We start from the raw sequence: 25,202 nt of genomic DNA, 5'->3' as shown, positions 1-25,202 counted from the left end.
TGCTCTCATCTACATTTATTTGAGAGATACAGTTACTAGTTAGCCTACCTCATCAGTCTTCAATTTTACAGACAAAATTAGAAAATGAAACAGTCAAAATGCTATTTACATGCTAATGCTTCAACAGCAATAATCCAATATTAACTGTATAAATTAACCAGTGCTTCTTTTGGAAGACAATATTTATGTACCTTTACTTCAGTAAAATTTTGAGTGCATGACTTCTTCATTGTGATGCTGCTTGCACTTCATCTTGAATTTCCCTCGGGATCAATAAAGTATCTATCTATCTATCTAATCACTTCTAACATCCGTCTTATTATAGAGTTAGAACAAAAAAAAATGGCCTAAATTGCTTGCAAGCTTAATGCACGGTTGGCATTAAGTGACACTTGAAATTCAGAAATTTTTAAAGGATTTCAAGTGTCACTTGATGCAGCTCAGCAGCTCAACGGAGAAGGAAGTCTTATGTAAACACAGTGATGATTTGTGCACATTGTGTAAGCGTGTGTGCTATGCAGGGTGGATTACTTGCCGTTCAGTCATCTGCAGACACGCCTAGCAATTATGTTAATGAGATCTACTGTTACAGAGTCTAACACTGCTGACTCGTTGCTGCCATCAAGAGATAAAACTGGTACATTTAAATCGAGGACATGGAATCAACAGTCACTTCAAGACTTTGGTGCCATCGTGTGGCTTTGATATGAAAGTGGCTGGGCATGTGGAGGGAACAGTCAGGGGTCAAATACTTCACCGTGAATTCACAGTGGAAAAAGGATTACATGTACATACTCATTCCCATACTGTGGCGCTTGTGTTTTGAACAGTGGATTACTGACACCTGAATGTTATAGTTGTGCTTCACTTAAAAATCAAAAGGTCAAAATCACACAGACAAAGTAGAAATTATGGACCAGTTGCCTTAACTTTGCACATGTGTTAACTTATGGGACAAAAAGTATAAAGTAGCATATCATTTAGAGAAACGGGATGTGATTGCAGTCCAAGTCAATTGAAATGAATTGAACTGAGCTGAAAATGGATTTAGGGAAAGAATAGACTTTAGTTTAATGTCTCCAGCTGATGAAGAAACAGTGAAAGAAACAGCTGCTGTGTTTGTTGATGCAGAAGAAATGTAACATATGCTATGGAATAATGAGCTTCCGATTCATTTGATGGAAAGTGGAGGAAATTGGACAGCAGGATTTTAAGTAGGAGAAGAATCCAACTAAAATTAGGATCTGAAATTAAGATACTTCAGGGTATGTGTGAGAACTCCCACACATTCCCATACTAACAAATTACATTTTTGAAAATGTATCATTAGAAGATGAAACATCTTCTATCTGCAGATAATCTGACTTTATGGAAAATGGGGAGACATTTGGGTCATGAAGTTAAAAAAAATGAAAGTACAAATAAATCAAATTAAAGTTTTAAGCTGAAATAAACAAAAATAAAACTCTTCTTCTCAAGTGAGGTGATTAGAGGTTAGAAAATGCTAATTCTGACATTTGTAATCAACTTATTGCTCAGAGCTGAAGCTGAGTGTGGTCGACAAACTCCAGATGATGGCAGCAGTGCAACACAGAGGACGCCTGTTTAAGCCTGAAAGAGGAAAGACTACGCCGCCGCCCACTAGCTAACGCGGCCTCTGCTGTTTTGATTCGCAGCTCGGACAGTCGGGGAGAGATGTCGGAAGACTGCACGTCAGGGTAACTCCTTCCAGTTGCCCTACTACTGGGGTAAAACTCCGCTGTACTAAATAAGAAAGAGGTAGTAACTGGAAGAGCTGGCAGCTTTGTACGGCGCTCGACTCCGGCCGGATGACATGGAGATCTCGGCCGAGGGAGAGGCGGACGAGCGTAGGTGAGTGACAGCCAAGCTTAGGCTGGTTTACTAACCGGCTAAAGTTAGCTGTGCCTAAACCGGTGACTGTGGTTACATAAACAACCAAACTAAAACATGTATCACTGAGAATTTATTCGGTAGTTAAACAAAGACGAAGAGTGGTGTCTTTGGGAGCGGCACCACGCTTAAAACCAAACCACTTTAACAATATTAAGCAGAAAGCAAGCCAGAACACCGGATTACTGACGCTGGAGTGCTATCGGCAAAGCTAGGCTAGAGCTAACCTGACATGTCAAGGTTCGACAACTTGAAGCAAACAGCATTATCTGCGTAATTTGTCAACCTGTAAGATCAGTTGATTCAGTAGTAACCGACAGTTTTGGCTACCCTAAAACAAGTCTTACGTGTGTTTGCCAACCGCAAACTTTGCTCACTACTTCCTAACAGTAACGTTAACTGTTGGCTATGCTTTAGCTAGGCTATGCTAAAAGCTAACGCTAGCTGTCAGGTCGAGTTGGATGTCTGCGCGGTGTCGCAGGTTGTATTGTGCACGATATTTACACATTACTAATGGAACATAAAAATCCGTAATTGGGTTTAAAACATCGAGTAACATAGCCAGCTAAAGTGCTTGTTGTTTTCGTTACACATGCCTCATATAGTCATCCCAAGTTGTTGCGTTGTCAGCATTTGTTGGTAACTCAATTACTGGGAGAGTTTAAATAGGAAATACCGCACATGTTCACGAATTTTCCTGCTTGAGTGTATTGTAACAAGAGACTCTAAAACGACCTTTCATTGCGAACAGTGAATAAACAATAATAATGCAGAAATTCCTGCTTAATTCGGACATGATAGGTAGACGCAGCAATTCACACTAATTGGTAGATGAGCTGAGAAGACCAGGGTAACATTTTTGTTTGTTTAATATTTGAGAGAGAGATTTTTGTTTGTTTAATATTTGAAAGTCATACAGTGTAAACAAATGTGTCTTGTCTAGTAGGACACACACATACACCTACCCTGATGAAACCTGAGAAAATAATCCTTAACCTCAGCAACCTCTCAGAGGCTTGAAGAATTTCATACCATGATGTCCACACACACACACACACACACAAAATTAACACTAGTCACACACAGCTCTATTGCTGTATTGAATGCATCGTGCGCCAGACAATTTTGAACATGTTCTCTACCATTCAGTCTCCCTTTTTCCATATTGAAGGATGTGATTTGATTAGTTAGCCTGGTAGCTGAACTCGTGATGCTGCTGCTGCTCAGTGCAGTTGCTTTATATGGAAGAAGACTGTTCATAAATGCGATGTTCATAGCTTACAAAAACTTTATGACAAGAGAGACAAGCATGACCGTAAATTACAGCAAAATGTTTTTTGGTCACAGTCGTAGGGAATACACAGAAATTATCCTGTACTCAGAGAATACACCCCTAAAAGTTGGTACAAACTCACAGCAGATTTATTTAGTTATTTATTTTTACCGTTGCTGCGGTTATGTGACTGGTTTTCAATAGCATTCAGTTTTACTGCTGACAAAAGGAGCTAAAGAGGAAGTGCTGGATGTGAGCCAGTTCCTTACAGTTTCTAGGGAATGTGATCTGAAATAACTTGGTGTTTTATCACACAATTTTGATGCAACACGCTTTTCATGGCTGTATCCTAAAGATAAGGTCTGACAGCACCAGACCTCCAACTTTTAGTTTGGAGAATTGCTTTCAGTTGGCTCCCTATGAGCCATTATTTTCGGTTTGCAATATATGATCTCAACGTCACAGAGTTTCCTCGCTTGGTTGTAACAACTTCTGATAGTTTTTAAAATAACCGCACAAGCTCAGTGTTCTTCTTTGGGCAAAATTAATAATATGGGATAATAGGTATTTGATTAGAAATATCAGTAATGGGTCAGAAGGTCTGCTTGTGCTTTGCTGACTGGCACTTAAGACCTGTACTCTAGTAAACACAGGATGTGGTGATAACTGCTAACACATGTATTGATGGTCAGTGCTCTCTTTCAGTGGCTGAGTTCAAAGGAAAGCGTAACTAAAATGCTGAAGGCTTGTGTTTAATTTTGGCAAAAGTAATGTGCGAGTAATAATTTAAGCCACAACGCTGCTACCACCAGCACTTCTGCTTTTCCCCCCTTCCTCATTCCTGAACTTCCTCCACCACTGCCTCACTCCATCCTGCTGCCCCGTATTCCTGACAGGAGGGAGCACTGGAAGCTGCTGTCCAGCCTGAAGACCACAGTGGAGGGACTCGTGTCCACCAACAACCCCAACGTGTGGTCACGTTACGGCGGCCTGCAGCGCCTCCACAAGGACATGAACAACATCATGAGCCACAGACTGAAGAATGAGCAGGTCAGAACTCAGGAGATCTGACTGATACCACTCGCCCTTTTGTGTTTATTTGTTTTTTGTTTTTTTTTGTTTTTTTGGTCCAGTCTGCAAACATAGTATTGACCACTTTCCGTGTGACGTCAAGCCAGCTCTGTCATATTTGCAGGTCAGAGTTAGCATTTGTTACTCTTTGCCCTCGTTGCTGGTCAGTAGAAAGTACTTGTTGTATCTTAACATGCAGGAGTTACTGATTTGCTCACAACAGCACATTCAGTAACACCAGACAGCAAACTGTGATATCAGTTGTGACATTTTGCTTTGTGGTGAAGTGGAGGTCAGCTTTGTTAAAGTGAAGTGACTGTTCAAGTGAAGTGATTGCAGCTGTAGGTGTTGCATACAGAAGTACTTCACACTTAAATGTTGCAGTTAAACCACTAAATGTAACCCTTCTCATTATCAAAGAGCATAGAACAGTTAAGTTTATCCCTTACTGACATGTTATTAGGAATGGATGTAGCAGGTTATATTACTTGTGCTACCAATGTAGAGGGTAATTTTTCTTACACTTAAGCAAATCTTTACATTATGTAATATATATTAAATGGCTCCTGCTAACAGCTGGTTTTGTGTTGCAGATGTACTACAAGCAGAGAGACTACTGGCCTTTTGTGTGGTGCGTTCGCTACATCAGCCCCCACCTGGCGTTGCACGTCGAGCAGGTATGGTCACTGGCAGCTACGTGCGGGGTGGTATGTAAATATTTTCATGTAAAGTCAGCACTCAAATCTTAAATATGTAATGGGAAACAAGTTTATGTGCACAAATTTTTGAACATTACTTCCTTGTTCTAGGTTGCAGTTTTGTTTTTTGCTTTTTTCATTTGACCATGTAAGGTAGATTTACCTTGAGCTTTCAGATTGTGGACTTACTCAGTGCAATTTTCATCACGTAATGTGATATGATATGCATTTTCACACAGAATAAACGTAAACCGGTAAACCATGGATTGAAAGTATGATATGGAAAAAAAAACACACTTTATCATATACATTACATTGATATTGGCAACAAATAACAAAAGTGTTCCAGAAACACTTTAAAATGTAAAAATAAAGTGTGTGTCTGAGGTATAGCTTACATTTCCCTCATATGACACAGGCCTGTTACCTTGACACTTACAGCGCTGACACACAAAGACAGACAACCACACACGCACACACTCGTACCTAGAGGCAATGTAGCACAAGCAGAAAAGAAAAGAAAACCCATGGAGACACAGGGAGAACATGCAAACTCAGACCCGGACCTGAAACTGGAACCCTCTTGCTGGGAGGCAGCAGTGCTAACCACTGCACCACCGTGCTGGCCCTTGAGCTGTTAAAAAGTCAGCTGTTTTAAAAAAAGTCAGTCACACCAGTTTAATTTATAACCTAATCATAAGTTCTCCTGTTGCTTGCTTTGTTTGAAAGCTTAAATGCAGTGTGGAATTTACTGTAAGAGCAGGAGATTCAGTTTCAGTTCTCTAATTCATATTCATGGACAACAAATAATGTGCCTCTTCCTGTTGTTCACTCTGATTTCTTCATTTTTAGGAGCGAATTAACTTGAAAGCTTAGAAACCAGGCCGCAAATTCTGCAAGGTGTATTTTTCATATGTTGCATTCCGGTCTGTGCCAGAGAAACACAGATGTTAATCCCTCTGTGACGTCGTTATGTGCGATGTTTTGTTGTTGTGGAGAACAGTCACCTTTCAGCCTTTCAAATGTTAACAGGAGTGTGCAGCAATAAGGTCATTGGAGTCGTTGGAATCTTAAGTATCTTCATTATGTCCTTCGCCTCTGGTGAGCAGGAATTACAGCTCGCTCAGCCACGATGTAATCATCATGTGACGACTGGCCGTTGATATCTTATCTGCCGTCTTCTGGGGTAGTTTTGTGCTGAGTTGTTCTCCTTTTGCTTTTTTAGACAATTAGAGAGATGGGTATTTGGTAGGTAGATAGATTGAATTGGGCTGCTCACAAACAGCAGCGTGTTTGGAGTTAACACAATTTCATGATACTGGCTGACGTACTGTTTAACCAACAGTGTGAACAAAAGAAGCCCCAAAACAAACATTGTATTAGTTTCTGTGTAGTTAAAAAAAATAAATAAATGTGTTATTCTTTTTTTTCCCCTTGTGCTCCCTCTGGCCGTCTTCAGTTCAGTCACCTGGAACCGGTGCTGAGCAGCGGGATGAAGAGTGCCGGTGAGAGCTACAAGGCTGAGCGCTGGCTGCTTCACAGCTTACAGGTTCACATGCTCTCGGCTCAGCTCCGACCTCTGCTCCGGCATCTGGGGCACACACGAAAATACTATAACGGTGAGTTTCACATTATGGAGCCAGTTTAAATCACTGAGGTGTGAAGTGCAAACCACAGTAAGAAGCAGCTAAAATGACACTTTCTTCCATTGTCTGTGCCTGTTCTGAATGACTTTCTCTCCTTGCATTGTGTCTTCACTCATGTCCCACCCTTTATCTTATCTCAATGCCCCTCTTTGTTTGTGTTTCCATGTCTGTCTCTGCCTTTCAGATGATGCTTTTCTCCTGAGTGAGCCCCATGTGACTGCCATGTTCCAGTGTCTGGAAGCTGTGGAGCAGAATAACCCCAAACTGCTGGCTCAAATAGACACTGTTGGGGTCGGTCTCATGAAATGACTTAAATGCTTGAGCTTTGCTTCCTTTATAAGTCATCCATTATGGTGTGATTGAACTCTATTTTGTGTATTTATTATTATGTTGACATTGCGTTTAATTGCTGTTTTTTTTGTCATGCATTATGTTGCTGTCATTGCAAATAAATCCATAAAACTGAGGGTGACTTCATTACAGAACAGAAGAGAACATTTGGGATTAGACTTAATATATATATATATTTCTTTTTTTATCTCTCACACCCAGCAGCTGTCCCCTCTGAAAGGCCCACCATCTCTGGGCCTGTTAAAAAGCCAGAGCCTGTGTGTGTTGCCAGGGGCTGGAGGTGTTTGGAGGAGTGCTGACTTGGCTCTCGGAGGAGAATCTCTAAATCGCAGACTCACCACCTCCAACTGTTCCCTTGGAGAGGCAGTCTCCGCCAGCCAAGTTGGGAACACTGCTGGAGCTGGATCCTGCAACAGCATAAGACCGGGAGAAGGTGACAAATGTAGTTTTTGTGGATTTGTTCATATAATGCTTTGAGTGTGTAGTGTCTTCTGATTCACGCAAAAGCTTTAAAGACTTCAAGTCACAGGGGTTTAGATCTGAGACTTGGTTTAGATCATTTCACAAAATGCTTTATTATTGCGGAACACTTCTTGTATTTGTCTCTGTTTAAGTGAATGATTTTGAGCTTGACAATTGAGTGAATCAGTTGAAGAGAAAATGGTCACTATTCTGTAATCAGCACATACACGGCTGTGGGGGGTGGGGGTGGGGATGGGGTTGAGGGATGGCTCTATGAATGCACTACAGTCAGGATGTGAATAGATGGACTGATTTAACCATACAGAGGCCTGATTGTTTGCAGACAAGGTCAATTATTGAAGAATGAATTGATAAAGCCTCTAAGACTCAGTTCCCTGTGGCTTTGCTCACTAAAATAGATAAAATAATTAAAAACTATCTGTAAGTTAACTGTTGTCTAACACACACCAGTAAAGCTTGAACAAGTGAAACATAAGTGACAGAGAGGGCCAACTGTGACCCCTTGTGTTTTTGTCTGTCTCACCACATCTTCCTGTTGTGTTGCAGATACTACCTGGGTGTGTGTGTCCAGGCCAGGTGAGACTGAGCGAGGTGTGAAGCCCTCTCCTGGCCACATCTCTGTCCCTTGCATCTCGCTCACAGAGTCCCCCTCGCCTACCTCCCTTCAGCCTGAGGCTGGGGACTCTGGTGACGGTGACTATGATGATGGTCCGGAGTACCTGGCTATTGGTAACCTGGGGCAGCGCAGCCGCCATGACTCCCAAAGCTCCACCCACAGTAGTGAGAAGAGTGAGAGCCAGGACCAGTCCCTGAAACGGGGTTCCCTGGCTCAACCCCCACCCCGGCGCTCATCCTTCTCAGAGGGCCAGAGAGGGTCGGGTCGAGGGTCCAGAGGACACACACGCTCATTTTCTGACACGGGGATCAATCAGAAACTCAGGAACGGTAGGTAAACTTGGAGGTAACTCATATGACAATCGCTGGGCTGCCCTCCGTTTGTTTTTATGTTGTGTTGAATTGAAATTGAACATTCAGATCAACTGCGGCTCTTATTCAGATGTATATTGTTAAAGAAATTCTAAAAGACTTATTATTTCTTATCAATGTCCTTCATCTGCCAACATATCAGCTCATGTTCAGACTATAGCAGATATGATGGAGCGTACAATTCAGTTTTGCATTGTTGGTACGTGAAGACGACATCATAGTCAGAGCAGATTGTGAAATTGAATTTTCACTGAAGTCGTAAACGGCAGTTTTTAACATTTAGTTGGTTTGTTTATTTGTGCTGTGTGTTTGCAGATTGAAACACATCATGGTTTGTAGTACTTTTAGTACTCACTTGAAATTGACTGTTTTTTGGGGGGATATTAAAAGGTCTAAAATTGTAATAAGTTTTGCGATTGAATCACTTTAGAGTGATGCTTCAACTTCCGGCAGATGTTGGAAACATAGCTGAGTAACAGTTCCTTTTTTGCACATTGTTTGCATCAAATGAAGATGAGGTTTAGACCAGGGTACACTTATGTTGTCTGTTTATTTGTGGCACAGTGCGTTGTGGTTAGGCCGCCCTCTTTCTCAGGGGGTGTACGCTTCCTGTGTGAAGGTTTCCAAATTAACAGATCTGCTCTCTTTGCTCACTGTTTCCCCTTCTTGGCTTGAGGTAACTTTCTCTCCTTCTGCTCTATTTCTCTCTTCTCTCTCTTTTTACTGTTTGTGCAAAGGAGGGGGACACCGAAAAATCACCATAATAATAGAAGATCCGGTAGCAGGTTGGCAGTACAGTTCCACTGTGCTCCATCATTTGACCCCTTTCCACACCTCTTTTTCCCCCCCTGCATGCTGATGAACTGTTCCTCCCCTCTCATTTCAAGTCTTGCCTTCAGCTCATAATGTGACTTTTAAACTGTTTGGTTTGTGTTTCCCCGGGTCAGATTGATATGTTGAGGCCATGAGTGACCTGTTTTATTGCTGATTTACTTTTTGCTCATGCACTCATCTTTTTCATCACTGATCAGTGTTTTATTGAAAGTATTGTGAAAATTCTATATTATGTGTAAACAGGGTCCAGTACAAGTTGTACTGGCATTGCGGTTTAGAATTTTCTCTAAAACTAAAATGTAAAAATCCAAATGTAAAGTCAAAGGTGAAGCAAAGCATGTGGTTATGTGTATTTGTTACGTGGACAGGATTTGAACACATTCTCAGTATAATACAGCTAAAAAACTATGTAATACAGGGTTATTTCCTCAAGTCTTTTCTTGTACTTGAACTTGTACTTAAAAGTGTATCACTTCTGAATCGCACAGAATATTCTGAATCCGTTTCTTCAAACCCCAGTTCAGGTTATACAGACAGAGGTCAGCAGTCGTGCTTTTGTTTGAATCATCTTGATAGATTTACTTGATTGTTTGACCCAAAGACTGATAAAATCAAAACAGCCTTTAACCTGCTTTGTGTACAAACAAGGATGCATGTTCCCATCAGTTTTAAATAATTCAGTATTTTTTTTTTAGTGGCTCTGGAATTTAGTTGATAGAAGGCTCCTAACATGGACTATTTGTCTCCCAGAATCAACAGAAGACTGTATGAAAGACTACAGCCCTTTCTCACCTCAGCGCTGTGATGCCAGCACCCCCAGTTCCCTCTATATGGAGTCTCGTGAGTTCTTTGATTTTCCATTTGCGATGCTGTTATGTTGTAGCTACTGTTGCAATTTAAAAATTAAAAATTGCACTTATCCAGTGATTCTAGGACAGGGCTGGGCAATTAAAGCCAACAGACGCAGATACGTGCGTCCACACGTAAATAATAAAAACGGCAGGCTTTTTGTATTAATGACTGATACTGCGGGCTGGACAGGGATGCCCAAAGGAATCTGAAACATTATGGTTTAGGTGATAAGATATTCCTATGGCATGCAGTTGACTTTTAGCAAGCTGAAAGCATTTTTACTTTATTTTGTTTTTTTGGTGTGTTTTTGAGACATTTTCATACCAAAAGGATATTTTAAAAGATGATAGGAATTACAATTTAAAATCCAACAGAAACACACTCATGGGTTTAGAAAATAGAGATTCTCTGGTTTGTGTCTTCTTGTCATGTGTTTTCTTTGTATTTATGTTTTGATTTCTTCAGGTGGGTGCCAGTACAATGATGTTCCAGATGGGATGTTCAGGAAGCCATCAGAGGGTCAGAGCCTCATCAGCTACCTGTCAGAGCAGGACTTTGGCAGCTGTGCTGACCTTGAGAAGGTCAGGACTTTTTCCATTCGAAATCATGGCTAATTCTAGTGCTGGTCGTAATTTCTATGCAAACAGGGCCAATCCAGCGTGTTTCACAAATGCAGTGCTTTTTAAATAAGATAAATAATATTCTCCGAAACCTTAAAAAAAAAAGTACAGTGTTGAGCTCTTTTTGCTTGACTGAAAAGACAAATTGGTGTTCTCTTCTAACTGTTTCTTAATTTTCGCTGTGTTCTGTAGGAGAACGCTCATTTCAGCATTTCCGAGTCCCTCATTGCTGCTATCGAGCTGATGAAGTACAACCTGCGTCGTCAGCAGGAAGAGGGCGAGGAAGAGGGTGACAGCGACTGTGAGATTCAGCAGCTCAAACAGAAGATTCGTCTGAGGAGGCAACAGATCCGACGCAACCGCCTGCCGCCCTGCGCAACGTCCCAGCACAGTAAGGCAACAGCATGAGATGTCAAAAGCATTGACATTTAAACAGCTGGACAGCTTGTGATTACTGGAGTGATCAGGGCGTTTTTATTTATAGTTTACCAATTTCAGTTATGTTTTTTTTGTGTTGCTCACTGCATCACAGTGTTATTTGCTGCTGTTGACTTCTTTCCGTGCTCCTTACCTCCTTCTTTGTTTTGTCTCTCATGTCCTTCCTCTTCTGCAGTTTTCCACTCAACCGACAGTGGAGGCTCCAGGAGGAGCTCCCAGGACTCCTGCCAGGGCCTGTCGGACTCTGGCTCAGCTGAGGAGGTGGAGGAGTGCGAACTACGAGGTAGAGAGAGGGACTGAGGGAAACTGGGCGAGAAAAGAGCGAAAAACCGAAGGAATTCAGTATTTTGGATTTGTTTTAACTTCACTTTTAAGTTGATGATGAACAAGCTTTAGCTCAAGAGTGTTACAATGCAGTTGGCTTCTGTAGCTTCTGTCAGCATTCATTAATTTCAGCAAAATATTCACATCTACCTTGGGCAAACTATTGAGTTTTAAATGTGACATGTGTAGGAAGCCTCTGAAGAATTCATTGTTTGTCTGTGTGAATGAGTATGTTCAGGCCCTAATTCATAACCTCACCACCTCACCGACTTCATGTTTCTCACCAAGCATGTCATGTTTTTTCAAAGGACCATAAACATGGAGGCCTGAGTACAAAAGTCACAAAGTCACCTTATTGTCGGCAGTATTTGTCATAGTAAAATCTTTTAGTGTTACTGTTTACACAGATATTACAGTCATGTCAGCATATCTAGGATTTCAATAGTCATGAATGCTTGTTTGGGTGTGTCTCGTCTCGTAAAGCTTCTCGTATATTACTGGCAGTGTCCACTAAGTCTTCCTCCTAATTAAGTGAATAGTTAGCAGTTGCTGTTTTGTGTGAGAAATGGTAACTGCAAGAGGCTAATCACTAACATACAGACGTATCTCAACATGTATTGCCTTGATACTATTAACATAGGTTGTGGGATTTCAAATGTCTATGGACTTCATGTTTTTGACTGTTTGTGTACTCTCTGACTGCACTTCTCAGTACTGTGGTGTGAGCATGCAAAGTTTTGTCGTGTCTTGGGGCTGTATAACTGCACGACGCTGCCACATGTACTGTATCAGCACAGCATCTTTGCCTGTGACGATGGCACACAGCTCTGTGGAGTGCTGAAGTGTTTGTGCGTGTGGTGACGGTCGTGCTGAGTGTTAGTTTCTGTCTCTCAGATGGCTGTGAGGGTCACTCCCTGCTGGCGGTCTCTCAGAACGGTCTCTCCCTGTCACTCGCCTCCCTCTTCTCAGGTATCTGCTGGTTGGACGAGGCTCCACAGCCGCATGCAGACCATTTACTGTGGCAACGCTGCTCTGAGAGGAAGCTGATGGCTCCACTACAAACTGAGAATTTCTATATTTTAATCCTTTCCGCTAAACTGGGTGCCATTTCAGCAATAACTCTTGCCATTTGCAGTTCAAACCTTCCTTAATTTTATTCTTGTTTAATCATTCTTATTGATTCTGTTCAGATCATCCCGTGTAAAGTAATTAAGGCCTCTCAGTAAGGGCCAGAAACTACTCATTAGCGGGAAATACCTTTTTACCAACATTTAATTATGGGTTGATTTATTTGCTATTAATGCCTGGCCCATCAGGAGTGTTTCACAAGCAGTAATAGTGAAAACGTGCATGACTTTGGACAGAAATTATAAGTATGATTTACAAAAGGAACTACACAATCCAGAACAATACCAGGCAGATGTGCTAGATGTAAATTGAGTTGATATTCAAACATCAGAATAGTTTTCTAAGTAATAAACAATTAGTGTTCAGTTCCGGTATTCATCTGTAATGTCTGGAAGTTCAAACTAAACACCATCCTGGGTGCCCCCACTTAATTTTCTGTCAATAAGCAGTTGTTTTTTTTTCTCTTTGTATTTGAGTAGCTGTTTTATTCAGATTTCTTTTACGGGTCTCCAGTGTCCCCTGAAGAATGTTTCTAAGCAGAACAGGGAGTACTATGAGTTTTCAGTCTGGAGTCGAGCCAGCTGCCTCCTCACCTCAGCTGAATTGTGTCCTTGGCTGTTCGTGTTGCCGCTGAGTGCTCCAGGGTTTTGGTGGTGCAGTAGGATAAATGTGCCTGTACCTGTTACAGTTTAAGGAGGAGCTGAATGAGTTAACGTGTGACATTCTGTGGTGATTGTAACTCCATGGATTATTCTTTTTATTTATTCATCCATCCACCCATCCACCTTATTGTTCTTTATCTCCAATGAGTTTCCAGTGAGAATGAGGTGTGATTGCTGTCACATACACATTGTTGTTGTGTTGAAGTTGAACATCTTCAAAAAAAAAATAGTGAAATTATTTCTTGCAGCGGTTTATGAGAAGGCCTGCACCAGAAATATGGTTATTTCATCAGTTACACACGGGCTATTTTGTCTGAGAATTGTTATTAACAGGACTGCACCTTATTACTGCTGGAAAACACCGTATTTCCTAAAATAATAACCTGTATTTGCAGACTTTTATTTACATCACCTGCAAAAAGTACCAGGCCTGCCTTGAGTACCAGTAAATCCATTCTGAAAGCACTGGCTCTGGCTCCAGTCTAACTTTGTTCCTTCCACCTCCAGCTAGCTGTTCTCTGCTAGCCAATGTCAAATAACGCCATAGCTTTGTCCCCTGAATTTTCATCCACTTGTGCAGAATGACATCCTTTGATTACATCACATGCAGCTACCAGCTCTTGTACGTTACTACATTTGGCTGAGACATTAACACCCGCAGTGCCCGAAATGGTACCATGACTACTTTAGATGTTTATTCCAGAACAACACGGAAACAGTGTGATTATATTGTTGAATTTATTAAATTTAATCAGTAGAAATGTACATTTTGCGTAACTGGGTTGCACATTATATGACAGGCACCAGGAGTTTATGCATCCTGTTTTTTTTCCCCAGTTTGTGTTAGTGGACTATTCTATATTTGTTTGGGTTGATTATGCGCTGGACATTATCTGAAGCTTTGCTTTTAATTGACTACTGGTTTTTATTTAAGGAAATGCGGTGTACGAATATCACATTTTGGTGCACTAAAAGACAAGAATACTGCTTCAGATATTAAGAAAAATGTCATGTTTTTGTGCTCTGCTTTCGGTGATTTATTTTTCTGTTTATATTTGACTGTTTCAGCTTTGTGAAATGAATAATGAATGCATCTCTCTAGGCTAATATTGAAATGATTTGTTCTTATTTGCATCCGTTAAACATAAAACGTAGCCTAAACTTAACCAAAAACCTTAAAGTGAATCGTAATTAAGCTAAAATTGAAATCATATGCGTAACTGCATTTTACCACTGATTAGATGAAAATACAAATTGATCGCAATGTTAATGGATTGCATCCTTGCTTGATTCCAGTGATGAAATATAACTTCTAAAATCTGCTGCGCATTAACTGTGCCACAATTACACCTCACTCTTCTGGACAAAAAAAAATCAGCAACAGAAAAACACCACACCCTCTCTGCTCTGCCAAATCGTTCTGAGCCTGTAGTATTGGATTGCAGTAGTCAAGCCAAACTGCAAGTGCAAACAAAGCCACAGATTTATCAAACAGATTATATCAGGTGATCCTCCCACACTTCAGCCAATCTGATTAGCATTTGTGTAACATAGACAACATTTTTTTGCAGTTATTCAGATTGAAAGCATTTCTGTACAAAACAACAAAAGACATTTGTTGAGCTGTGCAGCTATCCTGCTCTCTGCAGCTTTGTGAGACCTTTGACTGACTGTAACTCAGGGCTCTGAATCGAATCAGTGTTTTAATTTTTCAAGACTGTTGATGATAGATAGAAATAGAAAATAATAGAAATAGAAAGAAGCTGTTAGTCATGCAAGAATTCATGCAGGTGCTTTCCTGATCTACCAAACCTGTACTGCTTATTGTCTTTGCTTTTGTGTTGTTTGTGCAGGAACGTGGCAGCAAAACTCTGCCTGTGAATTTCTGTCTGCTTTACTGCATGCTACTTGCTAAACTTAATGTAAAACATGCCTGCATAAGTTGGTGGTTTTTATACTTCAGTATCTTTAAAGAGAGATTGTCATCACTTTCTTTTTATTGGTTCCTCAATCACTTCCGATTCTGAGCTGATTTCTTTTCAAAACTTTGAATGCTGCTTAGGTCTTAGCAAATAGTTTGATCTGACCTGTGGTGAGAATGTAAGACCATCAACCAGCCAACTGATGCCGACCTTTTCAAAATCACCTGTCATCTCACAGTTCTTTCCAATTCTGCAAGTTGTAAATTTTTATTTATTAAGAAAGTAATTTTAGTATCTTCGGCTGGCTGTCTCTGTCAGACTGGTAGACTTCTCTAAGAGGTTAAATCTCTTTTATTTCATTTTGTTTTACAGATGCAGACATAAAACGCAGCGTAAGTTCCAGCAGCAGGTCTTTTCTCAGCTCAGAGTCCATGTAAGTCACACAGTCACTTCCTGTTTCCCTTCATCCCTCAGTAATAAATAATAATGAGTTTTCACAGAAAAAGTAACATATTGGTTTAAAAAAAACACAAAAAACTATCTAAAATATTAACCAGTTTCTAATTTTTGTGCTAATATGACCCATGTTGGAGGTTTTATGTCAACTCTGCTGATAAGGGGCAAACCTGTAAATAAAAATGTTGAAGACGCTGAAGACATGTTCTGCCCTTTGTGCATTTTCAGCTCTCCGTCCTTCCTCCAGTCCAACTCAGCTGAGTCCGTGGCCATGGGTTTACTCAGGCAGTTTGAGGGCATGCAGCTTCCTGCAGCCTCAGAGCTCGACTGGCTGGTCCCAGAACACGATGCTCCGCAGAAGGTACATCTTGCTTCCCTGTCATACTTAGCAGAATGAACACGCAATATTTACTCATATTTAATAACTTAATGTGCAGTGCTCACATGACAACACAGAGTCAGCCAACTTTTTTGCTCTCTCTCCTAGCTGCTGCCCATCCCTGACTCTCTGCCAATCTCACCTGATGATGGCGAACATGCAGACATCTACAAGCTGAGGATTCGGGTCCGAGGAAACCTGGAGTGGGCGCCGCCCCGACCACAGATCATCTTCAACATTCATCCTGCCCCCAAGTGAGTCCATACCAGGCTTACCTGCAATTGTACTTACTGTTATTGCAGTCTTTTCTGTGACGTATACAGCAGAGCTCTGCTTGAATATTTAAAATTCTAATGAAATGGAAATCACAGTAGAATTGACTGGGTGAGATTGTAGGATTGTAGGAACACCTTCATGCCTTTAAGACAGTACCTGTGTGGAGACATCAAATAAGCAATCATTCAAGTCTTTCTTCTCTGGTTTCTGTTTTGCATCGATTGCAAATACAGCTTAGAGAAAAGGGTCCAGAGGGAAGTGTTTTAAAATTTGGAAATATATGTTCATACTTTAGGTACCGGTATGTATTATTGTTTTTTTTGTTTTTTTTTAATATTTGGGGTAAAACCATTTGTGTTCCTAAATACTGATGAAAGCGGCCTTGATCCTGTTTCTCATTTCTTTATATATCTTCTTTCCCTGTCAGGAGGAAAATAATTGTAGCTAAACAGAACTACCGCTGCGCTGGATGTGGCACCCGCATCGACCCAGGTACGACCACCAAATTCACGTTGTCCTCAAAAATGTTCTCATTTACAAAACTCTGCATAAATAAAATTTCTTATGTACAGTGAGTGACTAACAGTAAGTGACTAATAGAAATAAAGCAGTAAATTGCGTAGTTTTTAAAAGTTATATATACAAAGTAAAGTTACATACTAAAGTTATATGCAAAGTAAAGCCAAAAAGATAGCAAAAATAGTGAAAAAAAGGAGAAAGAAACAGGAGCTGTTGCAACCAGCAGCTCACCAGCACCAACATACAGTCGTCAGTTTTAACAAGCATTTGAACACGTTTCCATCAGTCAGACATGACAAAAACACTGAATGTCTATTTTTATTTACAGTTTCACTTCTTGTTTTAAGTTCAGTTTCATAAGTGCAGCTGTAAGAATTTTTTTTTCCAACTTCATCAGTTGACCTGAAGCTCTGTGTTTTCCTAAGGCATTTCCCTTTGTGTGTAGAGATACTTTTTTGTGCTCAGGCGCAGCATTGTTCCACATTCTTACCACTACTCTTCTTGTGGTTCTGCTGCCTGTCCACACTGCAGATTACATCAAGCGACTGCGTTACTGTGAATACCTCGGCCGTTACTTCTGTCAGTGCTGCCATGAGAATGCCCAGGCGGTGGTTCCCGGCAGGGTGCTGAGGAAGTGGGACTTTAGCAAGTACTATGTCAGCAACTTTGCCCGGGACCTGCTGAGCAAGATCGCCGGAGACCCGCTGTTTAATCCCACTGACATTAACAGTGGCCTGTACAAGAAGATCAAATCTCTGGAGTCTGTCAGGGTGAGCACAGAAACAGAAATAACACATTAACCACATGGTTGCTGTGTTTTTTAAACAGTACCTAGCGGGAATCCCTTCAAAATAACCAGTTTCAGTTCTGCATGAAGTGTGAACCAAAGTGTTGCTGCTATTGACGGGACATGAAGTATCCAAACTGTAATATTGTAACGCTGAACTTGTGACCAAGTTGTTGCTCAAAATACTGAAAGTATGTGTGTGGAAACCTGGAATGAATAGAGCCATTTGTTTTCCTGACAACAAGCAGTGAGGTTATACTGGAAAGGAAACTTAATTCCCTCAGCTGGACTGTAAGAATGTCTGACACATGCAGTGTTACATAACCAGTGAAATGTAATCGCACAGCGAAGCTTTTAATTCAGCAACATGAGAAATACTTTATGTTCTCTGTACTGTTGGTTAATAGCTTGGATCTGATAGCGTAGATCTAATTCTGATGTGCACTAAGTTAATTTTACTTTAATTTCAAAACACCTAATGGTCTTATGTGCATAGCAGTGTGGTTATAACGATCAACTGATGTGGGTTATTTCAGGGCCGATGCTGATTATTGGTAATCAAATATAGCGGTGACAGATATTTGGAATCAATATAAAGTAAAAATAAAAAAATGAATGTCAGAATTAAGCATAACTAGTGACAACGTGCTAAAACAAAGTACAATTTACTTAAGTACAAGTAATCAAGTACTTGTACTGGATGAGTATTTCTATTTTATGCCATTTTATATTTGGAGGCTAATATTGCACTTTTTACTCCATTATGTCTCTGATAACTTTATTTACTAGTTACTTTACAAACAAAATATAAATCTGTTATTATGAACAGTTATTTTTAAATTACTTTATTTTATCAGCAATTGGGCCAAAAAACCCCACTGGTACAGATAATATGTCAGTGCAGCTTAAACCTAATGCTAAGCAGAGAATGAATAAGGGAGAATTTTGATGTTTGTCCAGCTGGCAGGGACAATAAATATTAAATAAATTGGTAGGATTGGCAATTGATGTGTCCATGTTCTTACCACATTCTTTTCCATGTCGTCACTGTTCAGGTTTTGAGAGTGCAGCTGTTTCACATGAAAAATCTCTTCAAGACCTGTCGCTTTGCTAAAGAGTAAGACATCTGATCATGCATGTTTTTACATTAATTTCAAAATCTTTGTGAAGAAAAGACACGACCTGTGTGTGTCTCTCAGGGTGCGGGACCAGTTTGACAGCCTGCCGGGTCACCTGACAGAGGACCTTCACCTCTTCTCCCTCAATGACCTCACTGCTGTGCGCAACGGTGATCTGGCTCCCCGAATGAAAGAGCTGCTTAAACTTGGTACCATGCACGTAGCTGGCTGTGTGGTAAGAAAACACCATTCTCTTTTCAGATTAAGCATCAAGTGGGATATCCTTCAATATCAGGAGCTGCCATAAAGTCAGCAAAAAACCAGAGAGTCCCCTCTAAATGCAGCGGTCACTTTTGCTTTCACTCTCCCCCAGCTGTGCCAGGCGAAGGGCTTTGTGTGCGAGTTCTGCGGCAACGACAAAGACATCATCTTCCCCTTCCAGCTGAACAAGTGCCAACGCTGCGAAGGTGAGCCCTCTGTGCGGGTAGCAGGCCCGGGCGGCTCGAGAGCCCCCCTCCCCCCGCCCCTCCATTCCTGGAGAGATTGGAAGATCTCCAAACCTCGTAGGCTGGCAAGGGTCCTCTTGCGAGACAGGAGAGAGGGGGAGGGAGGGGAGGAAGGGGAGGGACAGGTAGCTGTAGATCAGAGGGAGAGGAGCGAAGAGGAAAGGGGTGATACAGCAGAGGGAAGAGGGGAGGCATCTCAAGCTTCCTCTCCCACAGGGCAGGAGATGAGGGGAGAATCAGAGAGGCATCCAAAGTGTGATCAAGGAGGAGAAGAGAGAGGAAATGGTCAGCAAGGGGAGGTGTATAGCAAAGAGAGGGCAACGAGTAAGGAAAAAGGAGATGGGGATCCAAGACGGGGAAAAGTCAACTTATTAAAGGTTCTTCATCTGGACAGACTAAAGAAGAGCCTCTCTAAAGGAGACAGAAGGGACAGTGACAGTGAAACCTGCAGCAGCATGGAAAGTCTAGATGAAATAGGACAAGAGAGGAAAGGACGTTGGAAGGTGTCAGGGTTAGCGAGTCTTACTAAGGGTTTTTCAAAGAGAGAGATAGAGAATGAAGGCAAAACAGAAGTAAAAGGGGAGGAAAAGAACATAACTGGAACTGAGGAGGAAGGAGGAGCCGGGAGGGAGGCTGAGGCTGACACAAGGGTGAAGGGGGATAGAAGTGGCGACAGTGATGGAAACAAAGAGGTGGATACCAAGGGGGAAAAGCCAGACATCATTACCCAGACTACCTGGAGAAGTCGTAAAACTCGCAAAGCCAGGAGAGTAACCCGAGGCAGGAAGATCAGGGAGGGAACAGCAAAAGACAGCAATACAGACGGCGGAGAGAGTGAAGATGTAGTTTATTCTACTGAGACAGCTGGAGGACAAGAGTAGGAGCAATGTTACACAGTATTTTAAGTTTGCAAAGGATAAAGGAATCGCAGACAATTACTGACTCGGGTTAAATCGGCCAAGTTAACACAAAGTTTAGCATTTGTTGGATCTGCGGAAGAAACCGGTAGCTTGTATTTGCGCCGATACTGTTGACAGATTGATAACAGCTAGCTGATGACTACAGTATTAGCTAACCTTATCTAATCATATCAAGGGAAGTCAAATTTTGTTTTATATTTTATCAGCTGTCCGTTGATAGTCTGTACATTTCTTCTAGGCCTGCACAATTTCAATTATAATAATAGTGCTGAATATTCTATGGCAATTTTCACAGTAAATAGTGAACAGATGTTACAGTAATTAAGTACACATTAAAGGAATAGTGCAAATAACATGCTGACGGGTGTGGGAATTAACTAGCCTGGCTTTGTCCAGAGTAACAGACTCCTCTAAAGCTTGACACTTTAAATCTTGCTTGTGCAATCCATAATCCAAAAACCTTTTTAGTCCACACAGGTCAACAAACCAGCTGCACTTTATCTTGGCCAGGTGTAGTAACTTCCTCCTGGTTGTAGGTTCATATATTGCAGACCGACATGAGAGTGGGGTCCATCTTCTCGTGTAACCTTCGACAAAAAAATGAACCCGCATATTTTCCAAATGGCTTTCCAAGACGTTTCACTAGTCCTCTCAGTGTTTTCATGTTGTTAGAATATTGGACTAACTCTGTGCTGTCCTATGTCTGTATTCCTGCCTCCGTCTTCCATCTAACCTTTCACAACCTTGCAAATGCCTGGTGGTTTGAAACATTTTGCACACTTAATTCTCTACTGTCCTCGTTTGACACTGCGTTCATTGCACTACAGTGGTGTTGGTATTTCTTGGCTTTGGTTCTGGTGTTTGTACAGAGGCACAACTGGTGCATGGTAGGTATTTGGCAGCTGTTTGGTGGTGGATACCTTGAGATTTGAGGTGTTGACGTGCAAAGCTTGAAGACTGGTGCTGAAGCTCTCTTCGGTGGTTTAATTTCCTGTCTTTAACTCTGAACTTTGAGTTATTGCTTCTCTGTTGGCTACAGAAATGGCTAAAGACACCACAGTGGATTATCTCTCTTAAAACGTTTACATTTCAGTTTGCTTTGGCCAGTCAGTTCGGACTATTGAGCCAGTGGTTGAGTCTGTTTTTATTCCAACCAAACTCTTCTTTGTTTTTGTCTCCGAGTAGTTGATCATCTGTGAAATCAGTAGCAGTGTTTCATTTAAATGTCTGCTCTTCATCCAGCTTAGAGGAAACATTGCCTGTTGTTACGCTGCCTCATCTGTGGTTGTTTTTAAGCTATTTTGTTTTATTCAGATTTTTGTTTAAGGGCATTTACCTTATTATGTGACTGACTGATGCCAGAATGAATGTGTAATTTATGCTTTTAGTTGCTTTTTCATCCACCTGCTATTATTTAAGTTTCATGTGAACATGAAATAAACACCATTTTTTTGAATTTTGAGTTGCCTGTCATTTTATCTGTTATCTCTCATTACATGTTTTCTGTTTAGCAACAAAACAAAGGCATTTCAGACAGGGACTGCAGTCACAACTATCTGTTGGAGCTGATCAGATAAGATCTAGGAGAGTTTTAAGGCACTCTTGTTGGCCTCTTTTGGAAGAGTCGCATGTGTCTGAACAGGTTTAGGGTGTGGTGTTTCCCAGGATATCAACTTTCTCCTATACTCGCTTCCCTCCTGCCCTCTGCCTCGCTGTCTCTAACTCCTGTGTCTTTTATACTCCCCTCGTCACCCTGCCTTCCTCAGATCTGTCTGTGATTGGCCGTCCTTTTGACACATCACATCTCATTGTCAGCAAACTGGTTCAGCTGGTTTGAACCCCTGCAGAACTGTTTGGTTTAGCAGATGGGAGCTGCTCTGTCTCTCTCTCTCTCTCTGAATGCTGTTTTTCTTCCTCTGTTGAGATGACACACTTGTGCTGCAAATGCTTTGGAAGTGTCACATCACTGACTCTTTGTGATGTCTTTCCCCTTTTCAGAGTGCCACGCTTGCTACCATCGCAACTGCTTTCGTGCAGATAAAGACTGTCCCCGATGTCAGCGGCTTGCAGAGCGGAGAAAGCGGCTGGCCCGCAAAAACATGGAGGAACAAGAGGATGAGGGAGGTGGAACCTAGTGGTAGCAACAGAAACTTAGAGACAGAAGGAGAAGAGCACAAAGCGACCATGATTGTAGTGACTCACCACCTCTCTTTCCGTACCTGTCCTCTCAGAACTGACTGCAAACAGGTGTTCAGAACGCGTTAGATTGCCAGGTGTGCAGTTTTATTACAGCAGGGCATCATTCGTATTGGTGTCACGTTGGCTAATGTTGATTTTCAGGTGCATTTGGTGTAAGCTAAGCCCATTTCAGTCATGCACTTTACTCTTTGACTGCTCGTAGTTTTGTGTCAGTTTTGATTTGGAGTCGATTTTTCTGTGAAAACTTAGCAACTTTTACAGAAAGGCGGATCAGGCTCAGTTTTTTGTTTTTTTGTTTTTTTTTAAAGAAATTATAGCTTTAAAAATAGTTTTTTTCTTTAAATTGACATTGGTTCATTCTTAGTATTTATTTCCTAAAATTGTTTAACTGAATGTCCCTGCACATAACAAATATGTAGGATGTGAAGTTTAGTACAGTGACAACCCCCCAAATGGCAATATTAAAAAGGCCATTAGAACACACAATTCAAGTCACTCCAAAATAAGTTTTAATGATTAATGATTTTGACAGCCTGTGAGCAGAGAGCACTTTTTGTCATTATTTTCCTTTTTTTTCCTCCGCCCGAAGATCAACACTGAATTATTCTATATGATAAAGCGTGAATGAGAAAAGCTTCTGCCTTACAGGGATATTTGACAGTAGTTAAATTAGATCTTATATATTTAAGATTTAACTAGATCACAAAAATAAGTATTTGTTCAGACTGTTTCGCCCAGGTTTGATATTTCTCCTTCCCACAATTGCAGCTTCTGGCAAGTGCTTCAACTCTGGTGATTTTATAGGCTACTGGCTTAGCTGAAGTTTGTTTTTGAAGTCTAAAATGGCAGGATCTATTTAAAAAAAAAAAAATGGCATAAAGTAAAATTTTGTCATCTTTTTAAGACAACTGATTTCCAGTGCAGATACTGTATTTCTGTATTTCAGCAAACCTGCACTTTATGTTAAGGTTTCTATTTTAATTTGAAAATACTAAAGATTTTTAACAAATCATTTCAATTTAAACCAATCATTTCTTTTCCCTGCTCCTTGCTGTCTTGTTTCAGCCATGCTTATGTGCCTCTGGGACCAATGAACTTAGTCAGTTGAAGCTAGAAAGACTGGACCTCAGAAAGAGGTCTTAGAGTCAGAATTGCAAATATTTTAAATGAAACTGCAAATGCACCATTTTGTGCTGCTTTGAATGAGTGTGTGTGTGTGTGTGTGTGTGTGTGTGTGTGTGGGGTTACAGGAAAAGCTGTGTGTATATGTTCACACATGTCTACCTGCTGTACATGCAGCCATGCACAAATGGTTTGCAAAAGCCTAATCAGCACTTGCCTGTTTTATAATGTCGCAGGTTTTGGAATAATAGAGAGGATGAAGTTGATTGCACTGATTCTGTCTGTTGTTGTTGTTGTTGTTGTGGTCGGAGGAGCGAGTTTGGACGTCACTCTTTTGGGGATTCTTCTGATGTTCATTTCTAAGAACATTAGCCTTCACTGTGAAATGTTTCTTTCGTGAAGCTCCTGTCACACCTGGGTTTGCACTACATTGTGAGTCCAAAATAAAAGCGCCACAGTTAAGTAAAACGTAGTAATTACTCATGTAGCAAAATCATTTCATCACCTCTTGAACTGAAACTCTTGGGGAAAAATTAGATAATTTTAGATTTTTTGTTTTCTTGCAATTTTTTAAATCATCTGGCGACCCCTCCCTCAGATTTATCTTGGGGCCCCTTTGGTTTGGATCCACTCATCTGCTATACATTTTTCATCTGTTTTGTTTTATCTAGACTTTTTTTTTTTAAAGAATGGCTGATTTTGCATTAAGGGCATCTTAAATGTCTAAATGAATATGTGAAATTCATGCCATAGTTAATGACACAGGCAACCAACCGATTTCATTGCCTTTTATTTTTGTACCAACCTATTAATGGATTTGGCTCCAGAGTACATACCATCTTCAACAGACCTTGCTTTATGTGTACAATCCCTTATGAAATAAACACTCTCCTGTGACAGTGCCTGTGGCAGTAGAAGTAGTATTCATATATCAGCCCTTAAAGGGATGTCCTTAGTTTTAGCCCGACTGCTTTTAAACAAAACAGTGAAGTGTTCAGTTCACGACTCCTGAATGAAGTGATTGCTGAAACTCCTCCTCAGCTCAGCAGACTGTTTGTCCTTGGACTGCCTTTAATGTGGAGGCGTGTGGAGGTTTAAAGTGCACTACAGATTAAAGTGTCTGTTAAAATGTTAATTATTGTCAATGTGAGATTCTTATGTGTGTTAATTTGACTTTGTTCTGTAATTATGTTGATAATAAAAGACTGGCCAGACTGTTTATGAGGGTTATTGGTTTTAATCATTTAGAACATGAGCTCAATATCCAAACATAATGAGGTTGTTTTATTTTTATTTTGATGTAAAACCAAAAAAAAGGCTATAGCTGAATTGGCTCGCTAATTATTTCAACTCTAAATTGAAGATCAATGAAAGTGAGATTTAGATCACCAAACTCAACTAGTACATGCAGTATGTATGCAATGTCTGTTACAGTGAGAGTGCAGCACTACAGCAGAGAATACTCTACTCATGTGTACCTAATGTATAATGGACCATTCCAGAATGCATTACCGTCATTGATGCATTAATGTGTACTTTACTTTCACTTTAAAGTTGCCAATAGCCTAGTTTTAATTAAATAATGTACTCCTGGGTAACGTATAATACCTCCTCTGGGATCAATAAGCTCTTGTCTTTGCCTAGGTTTTGTATTAAGATAAGATGGGCCTTTAGTAATAATTAATTAATAACCTAATTCTATAAAGCAACGAGTAACATA

The 25,202-nt window shown here is 40.7% G+C and overlaps 1 protein-coding gene across 6 annotated transcripts; it reads left to right on the top strand.

The window, feature by feature from the left end:
- The first annotated feature begins 1,584 nt into the window (after positions 1 to 1,584).
- On the top strand, positions 1,585 to 24,701 carry rubcn (rubicon autophagy regulator). Of its 6 annotated transcripts, none has more exons than XM_046390983.1 (21): positions 1,586 to 1,872; positions 4,081 to 4,234; positions 4,849 to 4,932; positions 6,413 to 6,572; positions 6,784 to 6,890; positions 7,155 to 7,383; positions 7,980 to 8,378; positions 10,005 to 10,094; positions 10,572 to 10,687; positions 10,919 to 11,117; positions 11,340 to 11,447; positions 12,383 to 12,457; positions 15,573 to 15,633; positions 15,885 to 16,017; positions 16,144 to 16,289; positions 16,739 to 16,803; positions 17,362 to 17,600; positions 18,673 to 18,734; positions 18,817 to 18,970; positions 19,109 to 19,202; positions 22,160 to 22,437. In XM_046390983.1, the coding sequence occupies exons 1-21, from the start codon at positions 1,835 to 1,837 to the stop codon at positions 22,294 to 22,296; spliced, it is 2,850 nt and encodes a 949-aa protein (XP_046246939.1). In that variant the 5' UTR covers positions 1,586 to 1,834; the 3' UTR covers positions 22,297 to 22,437. The 6 variants fall into 6 exon arrangements, with proteins under 6 accessions (XP_046246935.1, XP_046246934.1, XP_046246937.1 ...); XM_046390980.1 differs by having other exon boundaries at positions 7,152 to 7,383; XM_046390979.1 differs by lacking the exon at positions 19,109 to 19,202 and having other exon boundaries at positions 1,585 to 1,872; positions 22,160 to 24,701.
- Positions 24,702 to 25,202: the final 501 nt, after the last annotated feature.

Source organism: Scatophagus argus, chromosome 6, assembly GCF_020382885.2.
Source record: "Scatophagus argus isolate fScaArg1 chromosome 6, fScaArg1.pri, whole genome shotgun sequence".
Lineage (NCBI taxonomy): Eukaryota > Metazoa > Chordata > Actinopteri > Scatophagidae > Scatophagus > Scatophagus argus.
Note: the sequence above shows the minus strand (reverse complement) of the source record. Positions and strands in the feature narration are given on the sequence as shown.